General features: G+C 28.1%; 1 protein-coding gene across 2 annotated transcripts in view; it reads right to left on the bottom strand.

The window, feature by feature from the left end:
- Window positions 1–24,735, bottom strand: part of LOC136077149 (uncharacterized) — a 47,940-nt gene extending 23,205 nt beyond the window's left edge. The window contains exons 1-2 of one of the 2 annotated variants that reach the window (XM_065791852.1): window positions 24,522–24,735; window positions 23,873–24,212 (exon numbers count right to left, since the gene is read on the bottom strand). In XM_065791852.1, coding sequence (XP_065647924.1) covers window positions 23,873–24,212; window positions 24,522–24,547 — 366 coding nt within the window. In that variant the 5' untranslated portion in view covers window positions 24,548–24,735. Of the gene's footprint in view, window positions 1–23,872; window positions 24,225–24,521 lie in introns of both variants that reach the window. The other variant, XM_065791851.1, reaches the window with a different exon arrangement.
- Between the last annotated feature and the right edge of the window lie 254 nt (window positions 24,736–24,989).

Below are 24,989 nucleotides of genomic sequence, written 5' to 3'. Positions count from 1 at the left end.
TATTTTTTTTGTTTTTATTTTTTGTTATTTTATTATACTAACTTCAATTTCTCTGCACTTGTTAAAGCTCACATAGGGCTTTATGAAAAGGTTGTCGTGACTCTGGTAATCTAAATCTTCTATGAGACCCTGTCTGTTTATATATATATATATATATATATATATATATATATATATATATATATATATATATATATATATATATATATATATATATATATATATATATATATATATATATATATATATATATATATATATATATATATATATATATATATATATATATATATATATATATATATATATATATATATATATATATATATATAAATTAGAAAAAAACACTTATCTAACTTTTATCTTCGACTTGAAGTTTCACCATTGCTGGATCATCAGGAAGAGTACTCTTCCTGATGATCCAGCAATGGTGAAACTTCAAGTTTCACCATTGCTGGATCAGTAAACCACTTCTTAACTGTTTTAGCTGTATGACAAGGTGCTGAATCTTGCTGGAAAATGCTGGTTTTAGTAATTTTCATGTGCAGTTTCACTTTGTCTTTCAATACACTTAGATACTTTTGCGCCTTGACTTTTTCACCTTTTTTAAAGATGTGCAACCCGCATTGGCCTTGCGCTGTGATTGCTCCCCATACCATGACTGAAGGAGGATGTTTTACTGTTTTTATGGTATACTATGGATTCAGGCATTCTCCCACAGGTTTTCTAACATAGTTATAGCCAGTGATTCTAATTTGTTGAAACATACTTTCGTCTGTAAACATTACGCGTTCCCACCATTCCAGTGTCTTGTCTTTTAAACTCTTACAAAATTTAATCCTAGCTTGTAATTGAGATGGATTTAATAAAGGTTTTTTAGCTGGTCTTCTTGTAACTAGACCAAAGTCATAACACAACCTTCTTCTAATTGTTCTCGAATTAATAGTAAGTCCCCTTTCCATAACAAGTTGCAGATGTTGTATTTCCATAACCTTGCACGTGTTGTGTGGGGCTCACTATTAACAACATTCTTTAAAAAACGGTCTTCTCGTGATGTACTCACATGTTTTCTACCACAATTTTTGCGATTTGAATAGTCTTGCACATGTAAAGTATTTTGCACGGCACATCTTGATATTTTTAATTGTTTTGCTATACTACTTTGAAAATAGCCCTCAAAGTAGTATAGCAAAACAATTAAAAATTTCAAGATGCAAAATAGTGCATTTATTTTACCTTTAACAAAGTTATTAACATCACGCTTTTTATCCATAATATCACAACTATGGCAACCTGACGGTGTAAAATAAATCAAAATATCTTCAAAAATCAAAATATAATAAAATTATTATTTGTATCCAAGGTAATAACGCCATAAATAAACAATAAGTTAAAAAAAGTTTAAAAAACGTAGCCTGCCTTAATTTTTTGGCCACTACTGTATATATATCTATATATATATATATATATATATATATATATATATATATATATATATATATATATATGTAAATTAAAAAATATCAAGATGTGCCGTGCAAAATACTTTACATGTGCAAGACTATTCAAATCGCAAAAATTGTGGTAGAAAACATGTGAGTACATCACGAGAAGACCGTTTTTTAAAGAATGTTGTTAATAGTGAGCCCCACACAACACGTGCAAGGTTATGGAAATACAACATCTGCAACTTGTTATGGAAAGGGGACTTACTATTAATTCGAGAACAATTAGAAGAAGGTTGTGTTATGACTTTGGTCTAGTTACAAGAAGACCAGCTAAAAAACCTTTATTAAATCCATCTCAATTACAAGCTAGGATTAAATTTTGTAAGAGTTTAAAAGACAAGACACTGGAATGGTGGGAACGCGTAATGTATACAGACGAAAGTATGTTTCAACAAATTAGAATCACTGGCTATAACTATGTTAGAAAACCTGTGGGAGAATGCCTGAATCCATAGTATACCATAAAAACAGTAAAACATCCTCCTTCAGTCATTGTATGGGGAGCAATCACAGCGCAAGGCCAATGCGGGTTGCACATCTTTAAAAAAGGTGAAAAAGTCAAGGCGCAAAAGTATCTAAGTGTATTGAAAGACAAAGTGAAACTGCACATGAAAATTACTAAAACCAGCATTTTCCAGCAAGATTCAGCACCTTGTCATACAGCTAAAACAGTTAAGAAGTGGTTTACTGATAATAAAATTAATATTATTATCTAATTGGCCCTCAAGTTCACCCAACCATAATGTTACCGAGAACTGCTGGAATATAATGAAGCAGAAAGTTGCGGCACATAAGCCAAAATCTGAAGAACATCTTCAAAAAATTCTTAAAGAAGTGTGCACTAATGAAATCACTTTTGTAAAACATTAGTACATAGTATGCCAAGAAGAATACAAGCTGTGCTTGATAATAAGGGACATCCGACAAAGTATTGAACTATAACATTCAAGTCATTTAAACTTTTGCTATAATTTGGTGCTATAACTATTATTTTATTGAATATTAACAACTTTTGATAAGTTTTATCTATTTTTTTTCATTTATTTTACATTTTCTATTGTGTTTATTCAATAAAAAATTGACACTGCAAAATTTGAGTTATTTTATATGACATGCCTTAATTTTTTGGCCACTACTGTATATATATATATATATATATATATATATATATATATATATATATATATATATATATAAATATATATATATATATATATATATATATATATATATATATATATATATATATATATATATATATATATGTATATATATATATATATATATATACATTTGTATATATATATATATATGTATATATATATATATATATATATATATATATATATATATATATATATATATATATATATATATGTATATATATATATATATATATATATATATATATATATATATACATTTGTATATATATATATATATATATATATATATATATATATATATATATATATATATATGTATATATATTTTTTTTTATTTATGGAATAATTTTTTTTATATTATTGAATAAACAGCAAAATGAAAATAAAAAATTGTTCTGATATGAATCTGGCAAGGGTTGAGACGTTGTTTAATAGAGATCAACAAAATTACAGTAATACTGACCAAGACCAAGTTTTCGCGCGATCACATTTTTTTTTTTTTTTTTTTTTGTAATTCACCTTTCCAAGGCCAAGAAGGCCACTACAGATTTTTTTTTTTTTTTTTTTGGTGCCTTAAGAAGTCCTAACGGTCTTGTCACAGAGTACCGCGGAAGTGCATTTAACCAGGAAGTTCACGCCTCCTTCCTTACCGTGATGCGAAAATATGTCCAGAGCTCGTTTCGAACATGGATCTCCTGCTTAAAAAGCAAGCGTTCTAACCATTGCGCCACGGCCGCACAATCATGAGGAGGCTACTTGTGGTTATAACCCTCTCCCAACTCTATAACTCCGAAACATGAACCTTGACGAACAAAGCCGCTGCGCGGAGAAACAAGTTGAGCGCGGTACTACCAGGGACGTGGTGGGAACCGAACTCGGAACCTCTCGCTTATGAAACGAGCGCTTTACCACCACCTACATTATGTACTATTTAAAATGAAAAAATATTGGACTTATGTCATTGAAAAGCAAAACAATTTATGAAAAAGTAACTTTAAACGTAAGATTTGTAAAATTTTTATATTGTGGTGCTTGCATGCGCATTTCTTTTATATTGACTATGCCTTTTCAGTATAACTTAATTGAAAAAATTCTTTTAGCATATAAAAATGTTAACCTTTCTAAAAAGCTTAAACCTCAAAATAGTTCACATGCCAAGTTTGGTGGAGATATGACTAATAGGTAAAAGTTATGAATTTTGTCTCAAAAACCGGTATTCTGACCCACTGTGTGCTATTTTCTTTCTTACTCACGACCTGAAGCTCACTAGCTAATTAAAATAATTTATAAAAATTTATTAGTAGTAAATAATTATTGATTTTTTATTTTATAATGATAATCTGGAAAATAATTTGTTAAAATAATAGTTATTACCATATATGCTTGCGTTTAAGCCAGGAAAATTTCAAGACAAATTAGCAACTTCGACTTATGCAAAGATCTTAAAAATTACAAATTAATTTTTTAAGTTTAATTTTATTATGTTAACGTACTGTATACTTGCTTATAAGTCTACAAGTTACTTTCTCAAAAAATTAACAATATTAAAACAAAAGAAATTGAAAAAAGAACAAAAACAGATGCACTTATTCCAGTTAAAATATGTACTTGGTTTTGAAATCACGTTAAAGAAATTGACTTTAAAGAAGTAAATTTAAACACGAATTAAAACCCAATGCTTTAAGATGTTATTAAAACACAAACTTTGCATTCAATTTTTTCTGATATTACTGTTTTATTTTATTAACATTCGGCTCTATGTGTTTGTAAAAAAACAAATAAGTTCAGAAAGATGCGGGTCTCAAACCGTTTCTAAAGTAAACGCATTATTCAAATATGCTAAATGCACACATAAGTATGAAAGATACTTATTTAAAAAAAAAAAAATTTCATATAAAAAACAAGTTTAACTAAAATTAACTTAATTAATTGGCTTTTAACAAAACTAGGTATTGAATATTGTATTGTGATCTAGCAAGAGTATGTATGCAAAATTAGAAGAAAATCTATCGTCAGAAGTGACTCAAAAATTAATTACAAGATTTGATGCTCACAGACAAACAAGCAAATAAACACGAGACAACGAGTTAAGAAAAGTATTAGTAAAAAATAAAAGTATAATAAAACAACTATGAATTTTGTGGGTAATTTCAGGCTCTTTGTCAGAACAGAACTTATTGTCCATAGAGCGCGAAATTTTGCACAGAAATTAACCATACATAGGGGCGTTTTTTGTACACTACCGCAAAGTGCTGTGACGTTTAAAAAATTTTTTTAAATATATAAATGTATAGATATTTGAATAAATTTTTGAAATTTCATGTCTCTCGCCAACAAAAAAGACATTATACTTGAGTGACAAAATTTTGCACAGAAGTTACTTATGTTTAGGGACAAGTTTTCCGCTCTAACCCAAAAGCATTATGAAAAAAAATGTTTTATTTTGACTACAATCTCATTCATTTGCAATAACTTCTGGGGTACCTTAAGGTTCTATCCTTGGTCCTGTTTTGTTTTTTACCTACATTAATAATCGTCTTGATAACCTTAAATTTAAACTCTATTTGCTGACGACTCAACATTTTCTTTTTGAACACGCAGCCGATCTTGAATCTGATCTCACTCTTGTTACAGATTACGGCTAGCATTTTCAAGTAAATTATACCTGCAAAAAAACTCACAAGCCTTACTAAAGACAACTTTCGTAATAATTTCGACATACCAATATTAATAAATGACAACCCTCTCTCTGGCTCCACTTTTTTACGTATTCTTGGATTACTGTTCACAATCGATATTTCATGCAAAACATATCGTGCATTCGATAGAAACTTTGAAAAAATAGTGATTTAAAAATTTTTCTTTGACTGTTTATGCCTATGGATTAGTATTATATATACTTTATATCTTCTAAAATTGATAGAAATTTTAAATTTAGCTATGAGACACCTCCACGCTGCTAAAACTTGGAAATTTTCTTATTTTCTAAAATCAATAAAGCACATTTAATAATGCTATACTTTAAGTATATGTGATTGCAATTTTTCAAAAGTTTTTTGATACGTAAAGGAAGAAGGTTGATGCGCTATTTCATAGCAAAACGATTTTTAACGATTTTTAACGATTTTGTTTTTATCATATAGTAAGACACCAAAAAAAAAGTCTGTAAAATGAAGAAAACAGAATCCAGAGAAAAACAAAATTCCTAATGCAGGTTATTCAAAAACTTAAAGACAAAGATTAAAAATTTCACTCAATGATGAGCAAAGGAAAATAAGAAGTACAAAAAATAGCAAAAGACAGAAGAAGTATAGAGAGAAGAAGAGAACTGCTGCGCGTCAACAAATAAGACAAATCTCTTTTCTTCCTCAAGTCAAAGGTAAGTTAATAAAAAGTAAGAAATGCTTTAGTTAGATTTCCAGAACAAAATACCTCCATTTTAAAAACATTATTAGCTGAAAATCAACCGTTTAAGTTAAATCGCAGCAACTGTAAAAGTGTATCAAATGGTACTACAAAATTAGCGCAACGTTTTTATCTAAGCGATGATATAAAACATCACAAAACATATTAGAAGTTATTGAAGCTTGTGAAGGCGGAATTAAAAAAACTTAGTGTTAAACATATGAGCTAACCTATAAAGAAAGTTTATGGAATGTTTTAAAAATATTCCAAGTATTATTATTGGATTAACAAACTTTTTTTACTTAAGACCATGTAATTTTTTGTTAATCACTAAAGTACCACATAACGTTTGTGTCTGTGCTATTCATGAAAATATGCGTTTTGAATTAGTAACTTTAAAAAAGTCACATCCCATATTTGATTATTTGTTGACAGACAATGACATGCTTTAAAACTTCACATGTGAGAATCCGCTTATTGAGTATTTTATGAACCATTGCGAATATTGTATGGATGCACTTAACATTCAAATATTGGAATATGAAATTGTGAGTTTAAATAATCAAGTAACTTCGCAAAAATGGGTTAAAACTGAATTAATAAAAAATTGTCCTTGCGTTTATTGCAGTATCGAGAAAATTTCTAAGTTTGGACCGATATGTAAAAATTAATCAAGCTAAACTATATCGTCAAAGGGTTGATATATACAACAAAATTCTAACCAAGCTGTCGTAGGAATTGATTTTGCAGAAAACTTTAAATGCGGCTAGACCTCAATTTCAATCTTTACCTCTGTTGCATATTATCGATTTTATTTGCAGTCACATGCAGTTGCATCGGACCATCAAAAACATTCAAAAGAAACCGTGATTCAGTTTATTGATGTCATTATGGAGCAGCTGCCAGAAACAGTCCAACAAGTTAGATTTTAGAGTGATAATGCAACATCTCAGTCCAAAAATACGTTTATAATACAGTCTTTAAAAATGTTACAAAAACGACTCAAGATGAAAGTTAAATGGGCTTTTGTTGCACCACTGCACGGCAAATCTGTTAAAAACGGAATTGGAGGGTTTGTTAAAAGATTTGTAAAAACCAGAATTTTGGCTCAAAATATCAAAGTAACAACAGCCTCCCAATTTGCAAAGGCAGTAGAAAATATGAATGTCAAGGTTATTATGGTTTATGTTGATGAAATTAAAAAACGCAATGAAGAGATTGGATTGTCAAAATTAATTTCTTCCTCAAAATCGTAACCAGGAGTAAAAAAAAACAACATTATTTCGAAGTTTAAACTGTTACCAAAAAAAGAATGTTATTGAGAATATTGTTGGTAAAAAAATCGCATCTTGTTTGATTTAAAATATCAATTTGCTTGTTAACTAACTAAAGTTTATATTATGAAACTGTGATTTGAGTGGAAAGAGAATAAGAAAACAAAAATGGGTTTTTTTCATTTTTGGGTTATTTGGTGTAATTATTTCTGATCAATGACAGCCTTTTACTGCCTTTACTCTCGAAGCATTTATAAAGGAGTTACAAAAATATTTACCAAATTTTAAAATTAAAGTTAAAGCAACCAATAGTTAAATTTTGTTATTAGAATTTTTATTTCAAATTAAAAAAAAAATCTTTGACGTTTAACCGTCTTTTCATTTTGGCGCCAACAGGCTACGCCCCAAGCTTTACTGGAATTATATAAATATCTTTAATATACTAATTTTATCAATAATAAATGTTATTAAAAATTAACATAAAACTTGACTAAATTAGCATGTTTTTAAACAACTATGATTTTCTGAGTTAGAGCGTTATGTCAGCAACGTAACGTCAGTAATTAATGAATTTTAAAATATGTATATATACATATATATATATTTGTCGTTTTTAAAATTTTGTTTTATTTTATACTGACTTTTATTATTAGATAAAACAAAATTTTAAAAACGACAAATTTTGCAAACGCAGCTATTACCATACCAATTCTTGATATGCTTTTTGAACACCTCAAAACTTTTTGCGGACATGGTCTCATTCTTTTGAGTGTTCCAGAGCGAGGTGACTCTATACAATGTACATCATGAATCATTATATATAGAGCCTTTAAGAGATAGAATAAGTTTTTGCAACAACGGAGTTTATACATAAGATTTTATATAGTAAATAGGTTTTTCATAAATATTGGATTTAGACGATTAATAGATTGAAAAGTGTCGGTCATAAGAAATCTTAAATTTCTTAGATGGATTCTTGGACTATTTTCAAAGTTTAATAATTCATCCAGGGACAAATCAAATCATTTATAGACTATACTCGAGCTTTTTTATGAATTCTTTTTATTTGTTTGTCATTTTTTTTTGAACAAAACATTCAAATTAGAGGGCAATAGGAAAAGTTAGACAAAATAAAAGTAATAAACAGCAAAATAACGAGACAAAAAATTTCTTATGCGTGAAAAAGCAAAATATTTACCATTAGCTTTACTGTTTAATGTGTTCTCCAATCTTAAGATCTTAATCAATTGTTATACTAAGTAGTTTTACCTTATTGGAGGTAAAAACCCTTATATTACCTAATTTTAGCGATAGATTTTTTGTGTTTTTAAGCCAACTTAAAAAAATTGAAACTTATCTGGGTTAGCAACCATCGAGTTTAACTGAAACCAATTGATGTTATTGGTTGCTTCTTTTTGTAAACGAAAAACAACCTTATCAAAGCCAAAATCACAAGCATAAATGATGTTATAATTAGCAAAATTACAAAGTTCCGTATCTTTAATAAATAAAAATAAATCATTTATAAAGATGTTGAACAAAATAGGTCCAAGGATTGACCCTTGAGACACTTGAGAAAATATATATCCACCCAATTTGAGGCAGATGAACCTACTTTTACCCTCTGTTTACGGCCACAAACATAGGATAGCAAGAGATTAAGACTTTCTTTCGAAAAACCTTAAGCGTTTAATTTAGCAATTAGTAAGTCATGCGGGATATAGTCGTAAGCTTTTGAGAGTTCTAATAATATTGATCCAACAACATCTCCATTATTAATGCAATCATGCCACTTATTTAGTAACAAAAAAAGGACATGCTGCGTACTATAACCTCTTCCAAAACCACTCAAAGTAAATAAAATACTTATTGGACGGTAATTCGACTTATAAGTTGGGTCGTTCTTCTTAAAACATGGTATAACATCAGCCATTTTTAAAAAAGACGGGAATTTACCATCAAGGATACTATTATTTATGCAATTTGCAGGACTATCCCTAAAGTGAACAATATAAGATTTTAACATAAAAGTTGGTATATCACCACTAGTTTCTTTCTTATTATTCATAGACCCTATAATTTTTGTAATATCATCAGGAGTGATTTGACGGAACTGGAAACTATGTGTACACGAACTAAATTTTTTCTTTATGTTTATTATACTGGGATAATCAATATACTTTTTGATAGCTGCATCAACTGGGTCTGTAAAATCAGAGAAAAAAGACAAATGTATGGAGTCTGCACTATTAGATGGCTCTTCAATATTTATGAAATAGTTATTAAAAAAATTATTTAATAAAGGGTTGTCAGAGATGATGTTACGATTTTCAACTAAAGTGTTTTGTTTGTTAGAGTTACCTGATTTATCTTAAAGGTAAGGTTTAGCTAACTTCCAGAGAGATGTATCTGAAATCGAAAGCGTGTTAATTTGCTCAAAATAAATTTTCTTTAGTTTACAGTTTAATTTTACTACCCTATTTCTTTGCTTTTTGTACATTAGCGCCAAAATATCAGATTTATCACTAAAAAAATTTTTATATAATGTAGAGCGGAGCATAATTGCTTTTCGTAAGTCTTTAGTTATAAAAGGTTTATTATTACCTCTAAATATTTTAGACTTAAGTGGGGCATACGAATTTAAAATTTTGCTAAATATTTTATTAAAAGTATCTATATCGTAACAAGAGTTTAGGTTTTTATGGAGTGCTGTTGCAAAATTTTTACTTGAAAAATTTTTAAACGATCTATATATTAGTTTTTTAGGTGGTAATTTACAAAACCTAGATCAAAGCATTGTGAATATTAGTTGATAATGATCACTCACACCCGTAGAAAAGGTATTCGAATGTTGAAAGCATAACTTTTTATTAGTGAGTATAAGATCTATACATGGTTTATTAGTAAAGGTTTATTAACCGATTTAAAACAAGTTGGTTCTTTAATAAAATTAGTGCATTGATAAAGTTGAAGGAATTCCTTCATTATTTTTTCCGAAGGTTGCATATTAATATCACCAATTAGAATATAATCTATATATGATTGTAAGTAAAAGTCAAGCACTCCTTTTAGGTAATTGAAGAAATAGTCACAATTCTGATTTCGGGGTTTATAAACAGCAATTACTTGCCATTTCCGCATTCTTAGTTTAATTTCAAATTAAATTAGTTTTGTTTATAAAAGTAGTAAAATCAGAAAATTTATTACGGATCAAATTTATATTTTAAACGCTAGACTGACATTATTTAGATATTTGGCCCTTAATTTATCAAAATCAGAATTAAAATCTTCATTAATACTTGGTAAACGCGTTTGGTGATCAAAAATCACATAAGAATGTCTATCAAATAGACTTCAGATATGCAATAAAGTTTATGGCTAATCTACCAGATCCTCGTATATCAAGGTGGAGACCACGTAACCCCAAGTGTTCGTTAGATAAATTTGAGTTTTCAATAATAATATAATTACTCAACTTTAATTTATTGGTAAAATGTATTGTGGTAAGTTGAGCTTTTGCGTTATCGAATCGACGAATTGGTGTAGATAAGATTATTGAACAAGTTAGGTCCGGTTTCAAAATAAAGGAAACAAGATCTTTTAGTTTTTCTAAGGCATTTTTAGACGAATTATTTATACCATTATTTATCATAATTTATTAAAATATAATTTATCAAAATCAGAATTTATCAAAATCAGATAGTTTATCAAAATCAGAATTAAAATCTTCATTAATACTTGGTAAATAAGTTTGGTAATCAAAAATCACATAGGAATGTCTATCAAATAGACTTCAGATGCAATAAAGTTAATGGCTAATCTACCAGATCTTCGTATAACAAGGTGGAGACTACATAACCCCAAGTGTTCGTTAGATAAATTTGAGTTTTCAATAATATTATAATTACTCAACTTTAATTTATTGGTAAAATGTATCGTCGTAAGTTGAGCTTTTGCGTTATCGAATCAACGAATTGGTGTAGATAAGATTATTGAACAAGTTGGGTCCGGTTTCAAAATAAAGGAAACAAGATCTTTTAGTTTTTCTAAGACATTTTTAGACGAATTGTTTATACCATTATTTGTTCCAATATGAAGGATAACTTTAGCTGGTTCTTTTTTTAAAAGATGAATTAGATTAGAATGCATCTCTTCTATGGTAGCACCATGGAAGACTCGAACTTTAACTTTTCCTTACTTATGCTTTTTTTTTTCCGTTAATTCCCATTAAGACAGAATCTCCACATGTTAAGGTTGTTCCTGCAGGCCGTTTATAATCGTCAGTTTGGTAATCGTGAGGATAATCTTTATCAGCATTGCTTACTTATATTTTATTATTATCGTAAGGATAAACTTTGACAACATGGCTAATTTGTTTTTTTTTTAGTTTTCACTTTTTTTTTTTTTCCTATTTTGCAAAAGCAGAGCGAGTATCTCAGAAATAATAGACTTTTTAAAACTTAAACATTTAAGATTTAACTGATGACGAACTTTAACTAACTCGTTACATACACTATCTTTTATTTTTAACATCAATTGCATTGTTAACATATTCTTTTTGAAGGAAGTCATTAATAGTTTTGTCATTTATTGAATTAATTAAATTTTTATTTAGTGGGTCGTTAAAACTAATATCGCCTAAAAAGTTTAACCTATGAATCAATTTTAAATCAGACACGGTTGATTTGAAATCAAGCTTATTAACTTAGACAACAATAATTTTCCTCAATTCTGATGACTCTTCTTTTAGAAAATGAATTTTCTTCTTTTTTGATTGACTATATTTTGAAAATGAATTTTCTTCTATTTTGAAGACTATATTCACTACTTTTCAAGTTTTCGTAGTTCATAATTTTAAGCTCAGATTCTAATGTTTTGATTTTTTTTATCGTTGGCTATATATATATATATATATATATATATATATATATATATATATATATATATATATATATATATATCTTTATAGCTTATATGTTTTACAAATCATCTTCATGAATGAGTCTTTAATTCAAAGTAATTTTTTCAGTTTTTTTTTTAACTTTCAGAAAAATTTGAAGTCAAATGTTGATATTAGAAAAATAGTAGATCGCAGCGTTACGTCAGTAACGAACAAATATTTTTCTATTTGAAGATAAATACGAATAGTCTGGAAATTTTATATATAATCCAATAGTACCCATATATATTAATACATTTTGACTTTTATTACGAAGATCTAAATTATTTAAATTAGGTATGAAATTTGCAAACGTCACATCAATAACTATGGAATGCACCATATATATAATTGGTTGCAAATTAGCATGTATGGAATACTATAGTCATAATTGTTAGAAGTTTGTGCTTTTTATGATGCTCTTTCGCTTTTAGACAAGGTTCAAAATTGTAAACGTAGTTGGACCTGCTTTATCTGCAAAGCTTGAGCCTTTGTGAAGCAGGTCTTTTTAAAGTTACATATTTCTCTTTTTCCTGCAAATGCTCATGATCGCTGCTCAAACGAGCTATCATCTCTAGCTCCGTCAACAATAACTCGCTATTATTTGATTCGCTATTTCGCAAAGTTGCATCTTTTTACTGTATCTGTCCCTGCATGTTTTTATTTTTATGGTTCTAGTTTTATTTCCCGCACTTCAAAACTTTGGAAATCTCTTCAATCATAATTTTTTCTGACACAAACAACCTACAATTTTTCAAATTATCTCTCAACCGTTTATTTTCTCGTTAACTCTTTGATTCTAAAAAAAAATCGAAAAATAACTCCTAATTAAACTGTAATATAAAGTGTTACTACACCAAAACGAGGCAATTTTTCTAATAATTTTGGCAAAACTTCTTTTAACTATACATGGTATTTAATGGTATTTCTTGGTTTATACATGGTATTTACTTGGTTTATACATGGTATTTCTTGGTTTATACATGGTATTTACTTGGTTTATACATGGTATTTCTTGGTTTATACATGGTATTTACTTGGTTTATACATGGTATTTACTTGGTTTTCTAATTATATTTAGTTCTAACAGATAAAGGTTTATGTAGATTTCACAGAGCTTTGTATTAAACTATATATAAAGTTTTATTGCTCACCCAATCTATATTTTCAAAATATATATGCAGGGCCATAGCAGCAAAATATGAATAGGGTGGGCAATGAAGCTTTATATAGAGTGATAGACAGATTATAACTAAACTTGTATAAACTATGGGAAACATTTTGACCTTGAAAACAAAAATGCGTAAAAACGTTTCACTGATTTATCTTTTTAATAACAATCTCAATAGTCTTCAATTTTAGTTGTTTATTCTACTAATAAAACACTTTTCTTTATTTTTAACTTAAAGTTACTTTGTTTAATTGTGTTTATCTTGTAACTGATGTTATTTTTGCCACAAATAATGACTTAATCATAGCCAAATGTCAATCTATTCATGGCCATGAAAAAGGTTTGGTTATTATATAAATTTATTTAAAATAAAAACGTTTTTTTTAACTATAAATTATTAAAAAGCATATATATTGAAATTTTTATGTAACGTTGACTTCTTATAAACTGCCACTTTATGATATTATAAAAAATGTCTCAGCATAGCAATCACATAAGTTTACGTTTCAAATTACATTTGCAAGAATTCTTCTTTTCCAAGCAATTGAAGCAACATACAACTAGAGCTAAAGTTATGACTCTGGTGGACTCTTTTTATGAAGAAGGTCCAGAATGGAAATGTGTTTGCGGTATCTGTACAGATGGTGCTCCATCAATGATGGGTATACATGTTGGTTTTGTTGGACTTGCAAATGATAAAAATTCTGAAATTTTGATAAACTACTGTATCCAAAGACAAGTTTTAGCTTCCAAAACGTTGTCGGATACACTGCTAAAAATACTGAATGATATAATAAATGCTGTGAATTATGTGAAGTCTAGTGCACTTAGTACAAGACTTTTTAAAGAATTATGTAAAAATATGGATGCTGAATACCATAATCTTTTGTATCACACAAAGTACGTTGGTTGTCAAAATGGAAATACTCTCGCCCAACTATTGATGTTGCAAAAAGAAATAAAAGCTTCTCTACAAAGTAACATTGATGCTGCGGAGGCTGAGAAAACTCAAACTTCAAAACAATTTAGAGTAGGAAAAGATGATAGAAATTAAATTGATAAATGTCATGCATGATGATTATTTTGACCGGAAACTTTAACTTAGATATTTTCTAAACTAAATGGATATTCAACTTACATATTTTCTAAACTAAATGGATATTTAACTTACATATTTTCTAAACTAAATTATCTTAATTTGCAACTGCAGGATAGAAAAACAAATATCATTGATTTTAGAGACACAATTTAGCTTTCATCAAAAAATTTAAAAAATTGCACAAAAACGTTGATTTAAAAAATGTTGCAATGTTTTCAAAACTGTCAGATATATTAAACAATGTTAATGTGATACTATCTTCAAAAATTAAAGAAATGATAACTGAACGTTTAAAGCAGTTGCCATTTGAAATCAATAACCATTTTCCAGAGCTGTTAAACGAAATAGCAATATTGAATAATGGTTCATTGAATGCTCCTGTGAAATGCATTCCAGATAAAAAAGGCGTTGCGCAGGCACAATTAATGCAGCTGCAAGAAGTTAAATCTTCAAGATTGATGTTCAAAAAGAAGAACTTAGTTGCATTCTGGTCAAAAATTGGTGCCAGTTACCCAATGTTATCTGAAATAATTATGCCAGTTCTATTGCCGTTTAAGTCAACTTAAAAGTGTGAATGTGGACTTTCTACAATTCTTATATTGAAGACAAAACAAAGAAGTGTATTGATTATTGAATATGGTTATTGAATATGGTTATTGAATATGATTATTGAATATGATTATTGAATATTGAATATGAGGCAAGCACTATCAAAGACAAAGCCAAAAATTAAAAAACTGTTTGCCAAAAAGCAACAGCAGCCATTACACTAACCAAATGTATAAATAAAATAAATAATTTTTGTTTTAAATTAAAAATCGGTACTTTTATTGCTTTTTTGGGAAATTAATTAAATATTTGCTAGCGGGGTCACTGTTTTCTGTTAAATCTCAAAAGGGGTTCTGGACTAAAAAAGGTTGAGAACTCCTGAATATATATTATATATTATATATATATATATATATATATATATATATATATATATATATATATATATATATATATATATATATATATATATTTATATATAAATATATTGACGTAGGAAGGTTTATAAATATCGTAAAAAAAATTTCGTAAATTTTTTTTTATTCATAGGTATGACGAAATGATTTATGAAAATTTTACTACAGTTGATTTAGTTTATAAGAGTTACTTTAATTTACTTGAAAGTCTTACGACTTATGTTTTATTTTATAGTTAATTTACCATTTCTGGCAAGCCGTTGAAAGCAATAATTAATGAGATGATTGGTAAATGGGAGTTTATTACATTTATATAATAAGTCACATGTCAATAAGTCACAACAATAAGTTACATTTATATAACAAGTCACATCTTAACGTTTTTTGTTAGTTAAAACATTCAAAATTTTAAAAGAAAATTTAAACACATTTTGTTTTCTATTAAAATTAAAATCAGAATTTCAAACATTTTTGAATTTAATTTTAATATAAAACTATAAAGTTTATATAATAATAATAAACTATAACTTGTTATAAAATTTTTTCAATTTTATTTGTTGTACATGTCTTATTCAACTTAACTAAATTTGTTCAAAAATTTATTTATTTTTAATTATTGTTCAATAAAGTTTTTTTTAAATAACTTTATTTATAAAATCCAAACTTAAACCATTAAACAATAGCTTAGTTTAGTAGTTTAGTCAGGAGAACAACACCAGAACTCATTTCGACATCTACTAAAAGTAGTTCTACCCCACCGATTCATTTTCTTTTATTAAAAGAAAATGCCATTTTAAAAAAAAATACTTTTTACGAATCAGAACAAATCATTCACTATAATTTAAAAAGACAAAATTTAAAAAATTTAAAAGATAAAGTTCTTTAAAAAAAAAGTATTCAATTACACAATATTCAAAAACTAAAAACGTATATTTAACAAATATTTCTGTGTCCCTACAACCTCAGCTCATGTTAAGCGTATCTTTTGTCAAAGTGGATTGATAATATGCCCTCATAGAGCTTAGATGGTCTGATTCGTTGTTTGAAACTTTGATGTTTCTTAAATGTAATAAAAACTTATAGAATAATGACTGTTAATGGTTATGGCTATAGGTACATATATATATATATATATATATATATATATATATATATATATATATATATATATATATATATATATATATATATATATATATATATATATATAAATATATATATATATATATATATATATATATATATATGTATATATATATATACAAATTTATATATATATATATATATATACAAATATATATATATATATATATATATATATATATATATATATATATATATATATATATATATATATATATATATATATATATATATATATATATATATATATGTATATATATATATAAGTATATATATAAATAAATATATATATATATTTATAAGTATATACATAAATATATATATATATATATATATATATATATATATATATATATATATATATATATATATATATATATATATATATATATATATACATATATATAAATACATTATTGGACAAAACATTTGCAACCAACATCGAACAATGCTAAAAAGTGTTCCTAATTTTACATGTCTTAAAAACGAAACGACCTATAATACCTCAGCAAACAGTTCAGGAGTCTGGAGTCATACCATGCCATGATATGAGCAATCAGCTGACAAGTGACAGCACACAGGCAGAATTTCGTTGACAAGTGCCATTTTGCAGCGGACAAAACAAACGCAACTTTTTTGGTTTGTTTCATTTTCTTAAGTCTGGTCCGTGTCAACGTCACGGAAGTTTTTTAATAAATAAAGAAAGTATCCAGAAGTTTCCAGATGTTTCCAGAAGCATGCAGAAGCTCCCAGAAGTTTCCAGAAGAAGCATCTGGAAGCATCCAGTAGCATCCAGAAATATCCAGAAACATTCAGAAGCATCCAGACGCATCCAGAAGCTTCCAGAAGCATCAAAAAGAAAATGCCATTTAAAAAAAAAATACTTTTTACGAATCAGAACAAATCATTCACTATATTTTAAAAAGACAAAATTTAAAAAATTTAAAAGATAAAGTTCTTTAAAAAAATAGTATTCAATTACACAATATTCAAAAACTAAAAACGTATATTTAACAAATATTTCTGTGTCCCTACAACCTCAGCTCATGTTAAGCGTATCTTTTGTCAAAGTGGATTGATAATATGCCCTCATAGAGCTTGGATGGTCTGATTCGTTGTTTGAAACTTTGATGTTTCTTAAATGTAATAAAAACTTATAGAATAATGACTGTTAATGGTTATGGCTATAGGTACATATATATATATATATATATATATATATATATATATATATATATATATATATATATATATATATATATATATATATATATATATATATATATATATATATATATATATATATATGTATATATATATATACAAATTTATATATATATATATATACAAATATATATATATATATATATATATATATATATATATATATATATATATATATATATATATATATATATATATATATGTATATATATATATAAGTATATATATAAATAAATATATATATATTTATAAGTATATATATAAATATATATATATATATATATATATATATATATATATATATATATATATATATATATATACATATATATAAATACATTATTGGACAAAACATTTGCAACCAACATCGAACAATGCTAAAAAGTGTTCCTAATTTTACATGTCTTAAAAACGAAACGAACTATAATACCTCAGCAAACAGTTCAGGAGTCTGGAGTCATACCATGCCATGATATGAGCAATCAGCTGACAATCGACAGCACACAGGCAGAATTTCGTTGACAAGTGCCATTTTGCAGCGGACAAAACAAACGCAACTTTTTTGGTTTGTTTCATTTTCTTAAGTCTGGTCCGTGTCAACGTCACGGAAGTTTTTTAATAAATAAAGAAAGTATCCAGAAGTTTCCAGATGTTTCCAGAAGCATGCAGAAGCTTCCAGAAGTTTCCAGAAGAAGCATCTGGAAGCATCCAGTAGCATCCAGAAATATCCAGAAACATTCAGAAGCATCCAGACGCATCCAGAAGCTTCCAGAAGCATCAAAAAGAAGCATCTAGAATCTTCCAGAACAGGTTCACACAGGCTCATTTTACTATATAAGAGACATGTAAATCGACATTAGTTCAGTCAGTATATGGAAGTCAACCAGTCAGTATTTTCAAGTGAGTTAATCGAGGTGAGTTTTATCAAAGTTTTTTCTCAAAGAACATCAATACATGAAGCGAAATACAACAAGTGTTTCATTACATCAATACAGTCCACATCCAACCAAGCCGTTGTGTTCCACAGAGCATGATTGTATCATCACAAGGTAAATGTAACACGTTAAGTCTTGAGAAGCGTGATTATTTACTTTTATTATTTTTATGATTTTAAGTGCAATGATGGCTCCCGACAGTCTTGGATTGGAACTAAGAAAGAAAATTATTGGGGATTACGTAAGGAAAATATCACAAAAAAGTATTTGCAATAAATATCGCGTGAAAAAATGGACCGTATCAAGACTATGTTCCAAATATCGTTCTTCGGGGAAGTTGGCAGCAGATAACAAAGTTGGAACACCGCGTTCCACCACTTCTATGATCTTCAGATCCGTCAAGAAGGATCCCTGGATATCATCAGTCGAAATACAAATGCAATTAGAGCTGCCAGTATCGGACCGAACAATCAGACGACATGCTGTTGAAGCCGGATTGTTTTGTTGACGCCCTGCAAAGAAACCGCTGATTTCACTAAAAAACCAGAAAAAAAGACTCATGTTTGCTACATCTCATATTGACTGGAATGTGTAGAAATGGCGAACTGTCCTGTTCAATGATGAATTGAAGTTCAACATCATTGGGAGCAATGATATTTGCCGTGTACGTCGACCGGCCGGAAAATGCCTCGATTTACGTTACTGCCATACGTTACACCATGAAGCATGGTGGAGGCAACGTAATGGTCTGGGGGTGTTTTTATGCTAACGGTCTAGGTCCAATACATCGAAACGATGGAATAATGGACCGTTTCATAAATAAAAATATCCTGAAAGATGTTATGTTACCTCATGCTGAATGGAATATGCCAATAAAATGGGTTTTTCAGCAAGACAACAATCCGAAACACACTGCAAAAGTAGTCAAGCAGTGGTTTCAAGACAACCACTAAATGGTGTTGGATTGGCCGCCTCAATCTCCGGATCTCAACTCTCTCGAGAACCTGTGGGAGATTGTCAACCGCATAATTAGGTCATGAAAGTGAGAGGGGTTTGCTTTTTATTAATGGGCAAGGGAACGTATACTGCCAAATCAATTTTTTGTCCCTACAAATATACATCTGTACCTACCTATACACACTAATTTGTAAATTTCTTTTCTTGGGACACCCTACCCTCTCCTTTGGTGCGTTTGCGTTTAAAAGAAAAATTTTAACATAACGGTTTGTAAAAGTCTAAATTTTAGTTATTCAACTTAATTTTGCTTAAACTTTGCATCCCTGCGGCTACACTTGTGGGTGTGCATATTTTTGACTCTCCTGCATTTTGTTCCAACTATATTTTGACAACGAAGCAACAAAAAAATAAAATACATCCCGACCTTATCTTCAATGAATATTTTAACTGTAGGTACTGACTTTTGCTATGCGATTAATTACATCTTAGTATTTATAAAAATTTTAGCATTTAAAATTTAAAAAGTCAATATTCTATGCATTGTCATAAGTTTTAGCACAGGAAATCCAAGACCTCCACGACTAAACTTGTTGCTCAGAGCTTCTGAATGAAAAGGAATGATAATTTGGAAAGAAAACGAAAAGCGAAAACAAACAAAAGCTTTTAAATTGCGATCGTTCGACAAAAATTGAAAATCAATGCAACCAGGAAGGTAATTTATTTTAAAACCTTGTGATATCGATAAAAGAATAACTTAAACAACTCTGTTTACCAATATTTCTTTATAAGTTCTATGAAACAGGAATTGGTATTAATAACCCTAATGAGTTGTCAGGTTATAATTCCGATAAACCTTTTTCTTACCAATGACATCGACGACTCCTAAAATACGTCATCACCTTAAAAAAAATCAGTTGGATTTTGTAGTTGGTTGTCACAATGACCAACAAATATATAAAAACGATTTTTCCCTTTAAACTAGACCAATATCTAACAATTATGCTCTATGGAAATCAATATCAGACACTGATCGTTCGAACATAATTTTAATGAGACCTTCTTCAAATCCTTGCAATTTTAAAAGAGATCAAAAAGAACACAAATTCCCTACTTACTTCTTTATAGAGGAACAAAGAAACGGAAAAAAAAATAAAAGAGATTGGCTCGTTTGGAGTAAGACTGAGGCATTACCTTTTTGTTTCACTTGCTCCCTTTTTGGTTCGTTTAATTTAACCAGACCCAGTGATCAATCCAGTTTGTTGTCTTTAAATAGAGGTATACATGGAAATAGGAGAAAGCTTTCAGATTGCATTGAAAGTTGTCAACAAAGCAATACTCATCATAGCTATTCTATAGAATTGAACACAGCTTCATGTCAACGGTTCATGAAAAAAAGTCAAAAGTCCATTGATCATCAATTAAAAATCAAAATTTTAAATTAATTGGATATAAATTTAGATGACTATTTTGATTATATTTTGTTTGCAATTAGGATCCAATCAAAAGTGTTCAAAAATAGAAATGGAAACTTCATTGGAACGCTCGGATTAATAGCTTGCCATAACAAAACGTTAGAAGATCAATGCATGTTATTGCTATGCACCAAAAATAAGAAAATTGCATGCAAGTTCATTACTGGTCCTGGAAATCACAAATGAATTTATCGATGAGTGCGGCAAATTAGTGGTTATTTCAGAATGAGAGTGGCAAATGGAGGAGTTCTTCGAGAAATCAATATATTTCAGCATCATCACGGACAGCACAAACCATTCGTCCCACAGCAAGCAAATTACTTTCGTATTTCATTTTTTGCATTTCATTGATAATCAGCTGTTGGAGGTTAAAAAAAGGTTTCTTAAAATACAAGAACTTGATTAGAAGAAGGGATCTGATATAATAAAGTTGATATTGAATGTGTTGGAAGAGAATGAGTTTAATATAATAAGTTGTCGTGGTTAAGGCTACGGCAATAGCGCTAATATGGCAGGTATTTACAATGGAGTTTAAGCTTTAATAAGGCAGAATAGTCCACAAGCAATTTTCTTTCCTTGCTCTACTCAAAGTTTGAACTTATTGCCGTACACGCTATTAAATCATCGTCTCCTGAGAAATCCTATTTTAGAAATATTCAAAAGCTGTATAATCTGTTCAACTGCAACCCATTTCGTAAAAAAAATTCTTCAGGAGGAGGTAGGCCAATCACCACATAAACCCTTGAACTCCATTGCTCAATGGAGTTCAAGGGTTGAAGCATTCAAGCTTCTACCCTTGAACGATAATATAATTAAAGATTCTAAATGGCCTTTTGACAGATCCGGACTAAAACCATTTGTCTTGAGACCTGATTTTTATAAAGGCAACAGAAGTTGCAAAGAATTTGAAATTTGATAAAATTATGTTTGCTTTAAAGAGAACGCGAAAAAGAAGGTCTTTCTTAATACAATAGTTACAACCGCGAAAAAGAACCGCATCAAAAAGCTTTGAGTGTAATGTCTTTAATGTTGCGCTCAACTATCTGACTAGTCAAATGAGATCAATATTTAAAGTAATAGAGGAGAATTATAACAAGTTTTTCTTCCTTCAGTCTTCACAGAAATCTCAAACAAATGAAGAACTAGGTTTAAAAGCTGAGAATCTGGTTAAACTTTACCCCGAAGACTTATGTAAAAACAAACTTTTTGATGAAGTTCGGCATTTCTTTCCAAAAGAAGAAGTATTTTAGCCAGCGAAAACCCTGTCAAACTTCTAAATAAAATATATGCAAAGGATATATTCAATATTTTTACAAGTGTGCGTTTTACTGTTTCTAACATTGCCCGTTTTAATATCTGAAGGTGAAAGATCCTTTAGTAAGCCATCATCAAAGACTTTTTTCGTTTCACAATGGACAAGGAGCGTTGGTGCTACTTAATGATTTTTAAAATTGAATCAGATTTAGCTTAAAACGTTTCTTAAGAAGAAGATACTTCAAAATTTGCCACTTGAAGGCCCGGAAGATGTGTTTGTCTATTAAGGCTTAATTTTACCATAGTTTGTTTTTACAAACCAGAATTAATTAAGTGTGATGTTAGGCTTTCTATAAAAGTAAACAAAAAATAACTATACTAATTTATTTAATCACTTTAATACCTAAAGTATAATAGAGCATCCATATAACTTTTGGACCCGGGCATCACAAAAGCTCTAGACGGGCGTGCTTTTGAAAGTACTGTTACTAGAGGCTCTGTTGTAGTATTAATTTAAAAGAAAAATGAGCTTAAAATTTTGTCTGTTAAAAAACCATTTGCCGGTTTAAAAACACTAAAGTGCAGTTTTTCAAAATTAATTATTTATATTAGTCATTATTTTAAGTTAAATCAGCGCTATTAAAACTTCGCGTGTCTCTCGAGAATCTCTTCAATAAATTTTATCAACTTTTTATTAAATATAAATATATTACTAAGTATAAATTTTCATCATAAAAAAGTCTTACGGTTAATTGATCTGATTAGGGCAATATCACTTTCTAAGCATTTTTTTATCATAAGATTTGTCAAACTTTGAAAATTATAAATTATTTCTGCTAATCTAATAAACGCGTCTGGCAAAAAACCACAAAACAGTGTTACCCTTGACGTACCACCCGTCATCATTAACTCCATTAATAATATATACATTTTTAACTTAAAAATAGACTTTTGTGTTTATCACGTTAACAATGTTTTAAAAGTTAAATGATACTCTAAATTAACTTTAAATAATTTTCTATCTATCTTTCGTTTTATCATTGAGTTGTCATACATTGACGTTTTATTGAAGGTTTTAATTTATCTATTCTTTTGCATTTCTTCCTACCTCTTTCGGTGTTATTTAAATACAAGTTAAATAAAATAGTGTTCACAACGCGTCAGGGAAAAAAGAGCTTAAACAAACTTGATAAAAAAAACTTTTTTTGTTTCAAAAAATGCGTTTTTTTGTTTCAAAAAATGCGTTTTTTTGTTTAAAAAAATGCCTTTTTTTCTTTAAAAGTATGCGTTTTTTTTGTTTAAAAAAAGATAAAAAATCACAAAAAAAAATTTCACGAAAAAAGCTGTTACATAAACTCACCAGTGCTGTATAATGGGTGGAATTCGCTTGATAAACAAGTTTATCTTTATTCGAATACGCTTGTTGACCAAGAAGTTGACATTCTATTTCCATGTTTGCAGAGATGTTACTTAAAACATTGATTGAAAAACAGGTTGATAAAGCATAGCATTTCTTGAGGCAATGCTGGTCATTTTTTGCTTTTGTAATTTCAAGAGCGGAACTGTTTAAAAAAGTAAACGACATTCGCTTTGCACTTATATAACTACTCGATGTTGTGAGCGATGATGTTAACGTTGCCGGTCGACATAGTTTGTTAGAAGGACATACAACCGATAAAACCAAATGTAACGATATAAAGCTGAAGCATTCTCTTAATTAATATATATATATATATATATATATATATATATATATATATATATATATATATATAAATATAATATAAATATATATATATATATATATATATATATATATATATATATATATATATATATATATATATATATATATATATATATATATATATATATATATATATATATATATATATATATTAGGAAGTTCATTACCAAAAAAAGCTTCATATAAAAGTTTTTAACTTTTTATAACTAATAAAATAAATTTAGCTTTATATACATTAATGATAAAAAGTTACTTAACGTACCTTAAAAGGTATTTAACCAAACTCATTTTTTAAAATTTTTCCTGTTCAATAAGAGTGTGCTATCTTTTATAATTAAAACAACTTCTACTTTGCTCTATAAAAAACCTAACTGGTTTGAGAAAATTTGACAACTGATAAAATGATTCATTAACTATCAATTTTTATTATGTATTAACTTTAAATAGCAATCCAGCAGTTTTTATATCTATGACTTTGAAAATTCTATGTTGTCTGTAAACAGGAAGTTATATTTTTCGAATATACATAATTTACAACTTTATGAAAAAATAATTGTGGTAGAATTTTTTAGAATATGAACAATTTTAGTTTAGACATTTGTTTCTAAAAATTTTTAAAAGGTACTTATGTTGTTGTCAATATTTAGAAAATAGTTTCTACTTTGAATTTAATATTTCATTTTATCTAAATGGGTGGCTAATTTATTTTAAATATTTTATGCAAACATAA

Source organism: Hydra vulgaris, chromosome 02 (assembly GCF_038396675.1).
Source record: "Hydra vulgaris chromosome 02, alternate assembly HydraT2T_AEP".
NCBI classification, from domain to species: Eukaryota; Metazoa; Cnidaria; class Hydrozoa; order Anthoathecata; family Hydridae; genus Hydra; species Hydra vulgaris.
The sequence above is the reverse complement of the archived record's forward strand: the minus strand, read 5'-3'. Positions and strand labels throughout refer to the sequence as shown.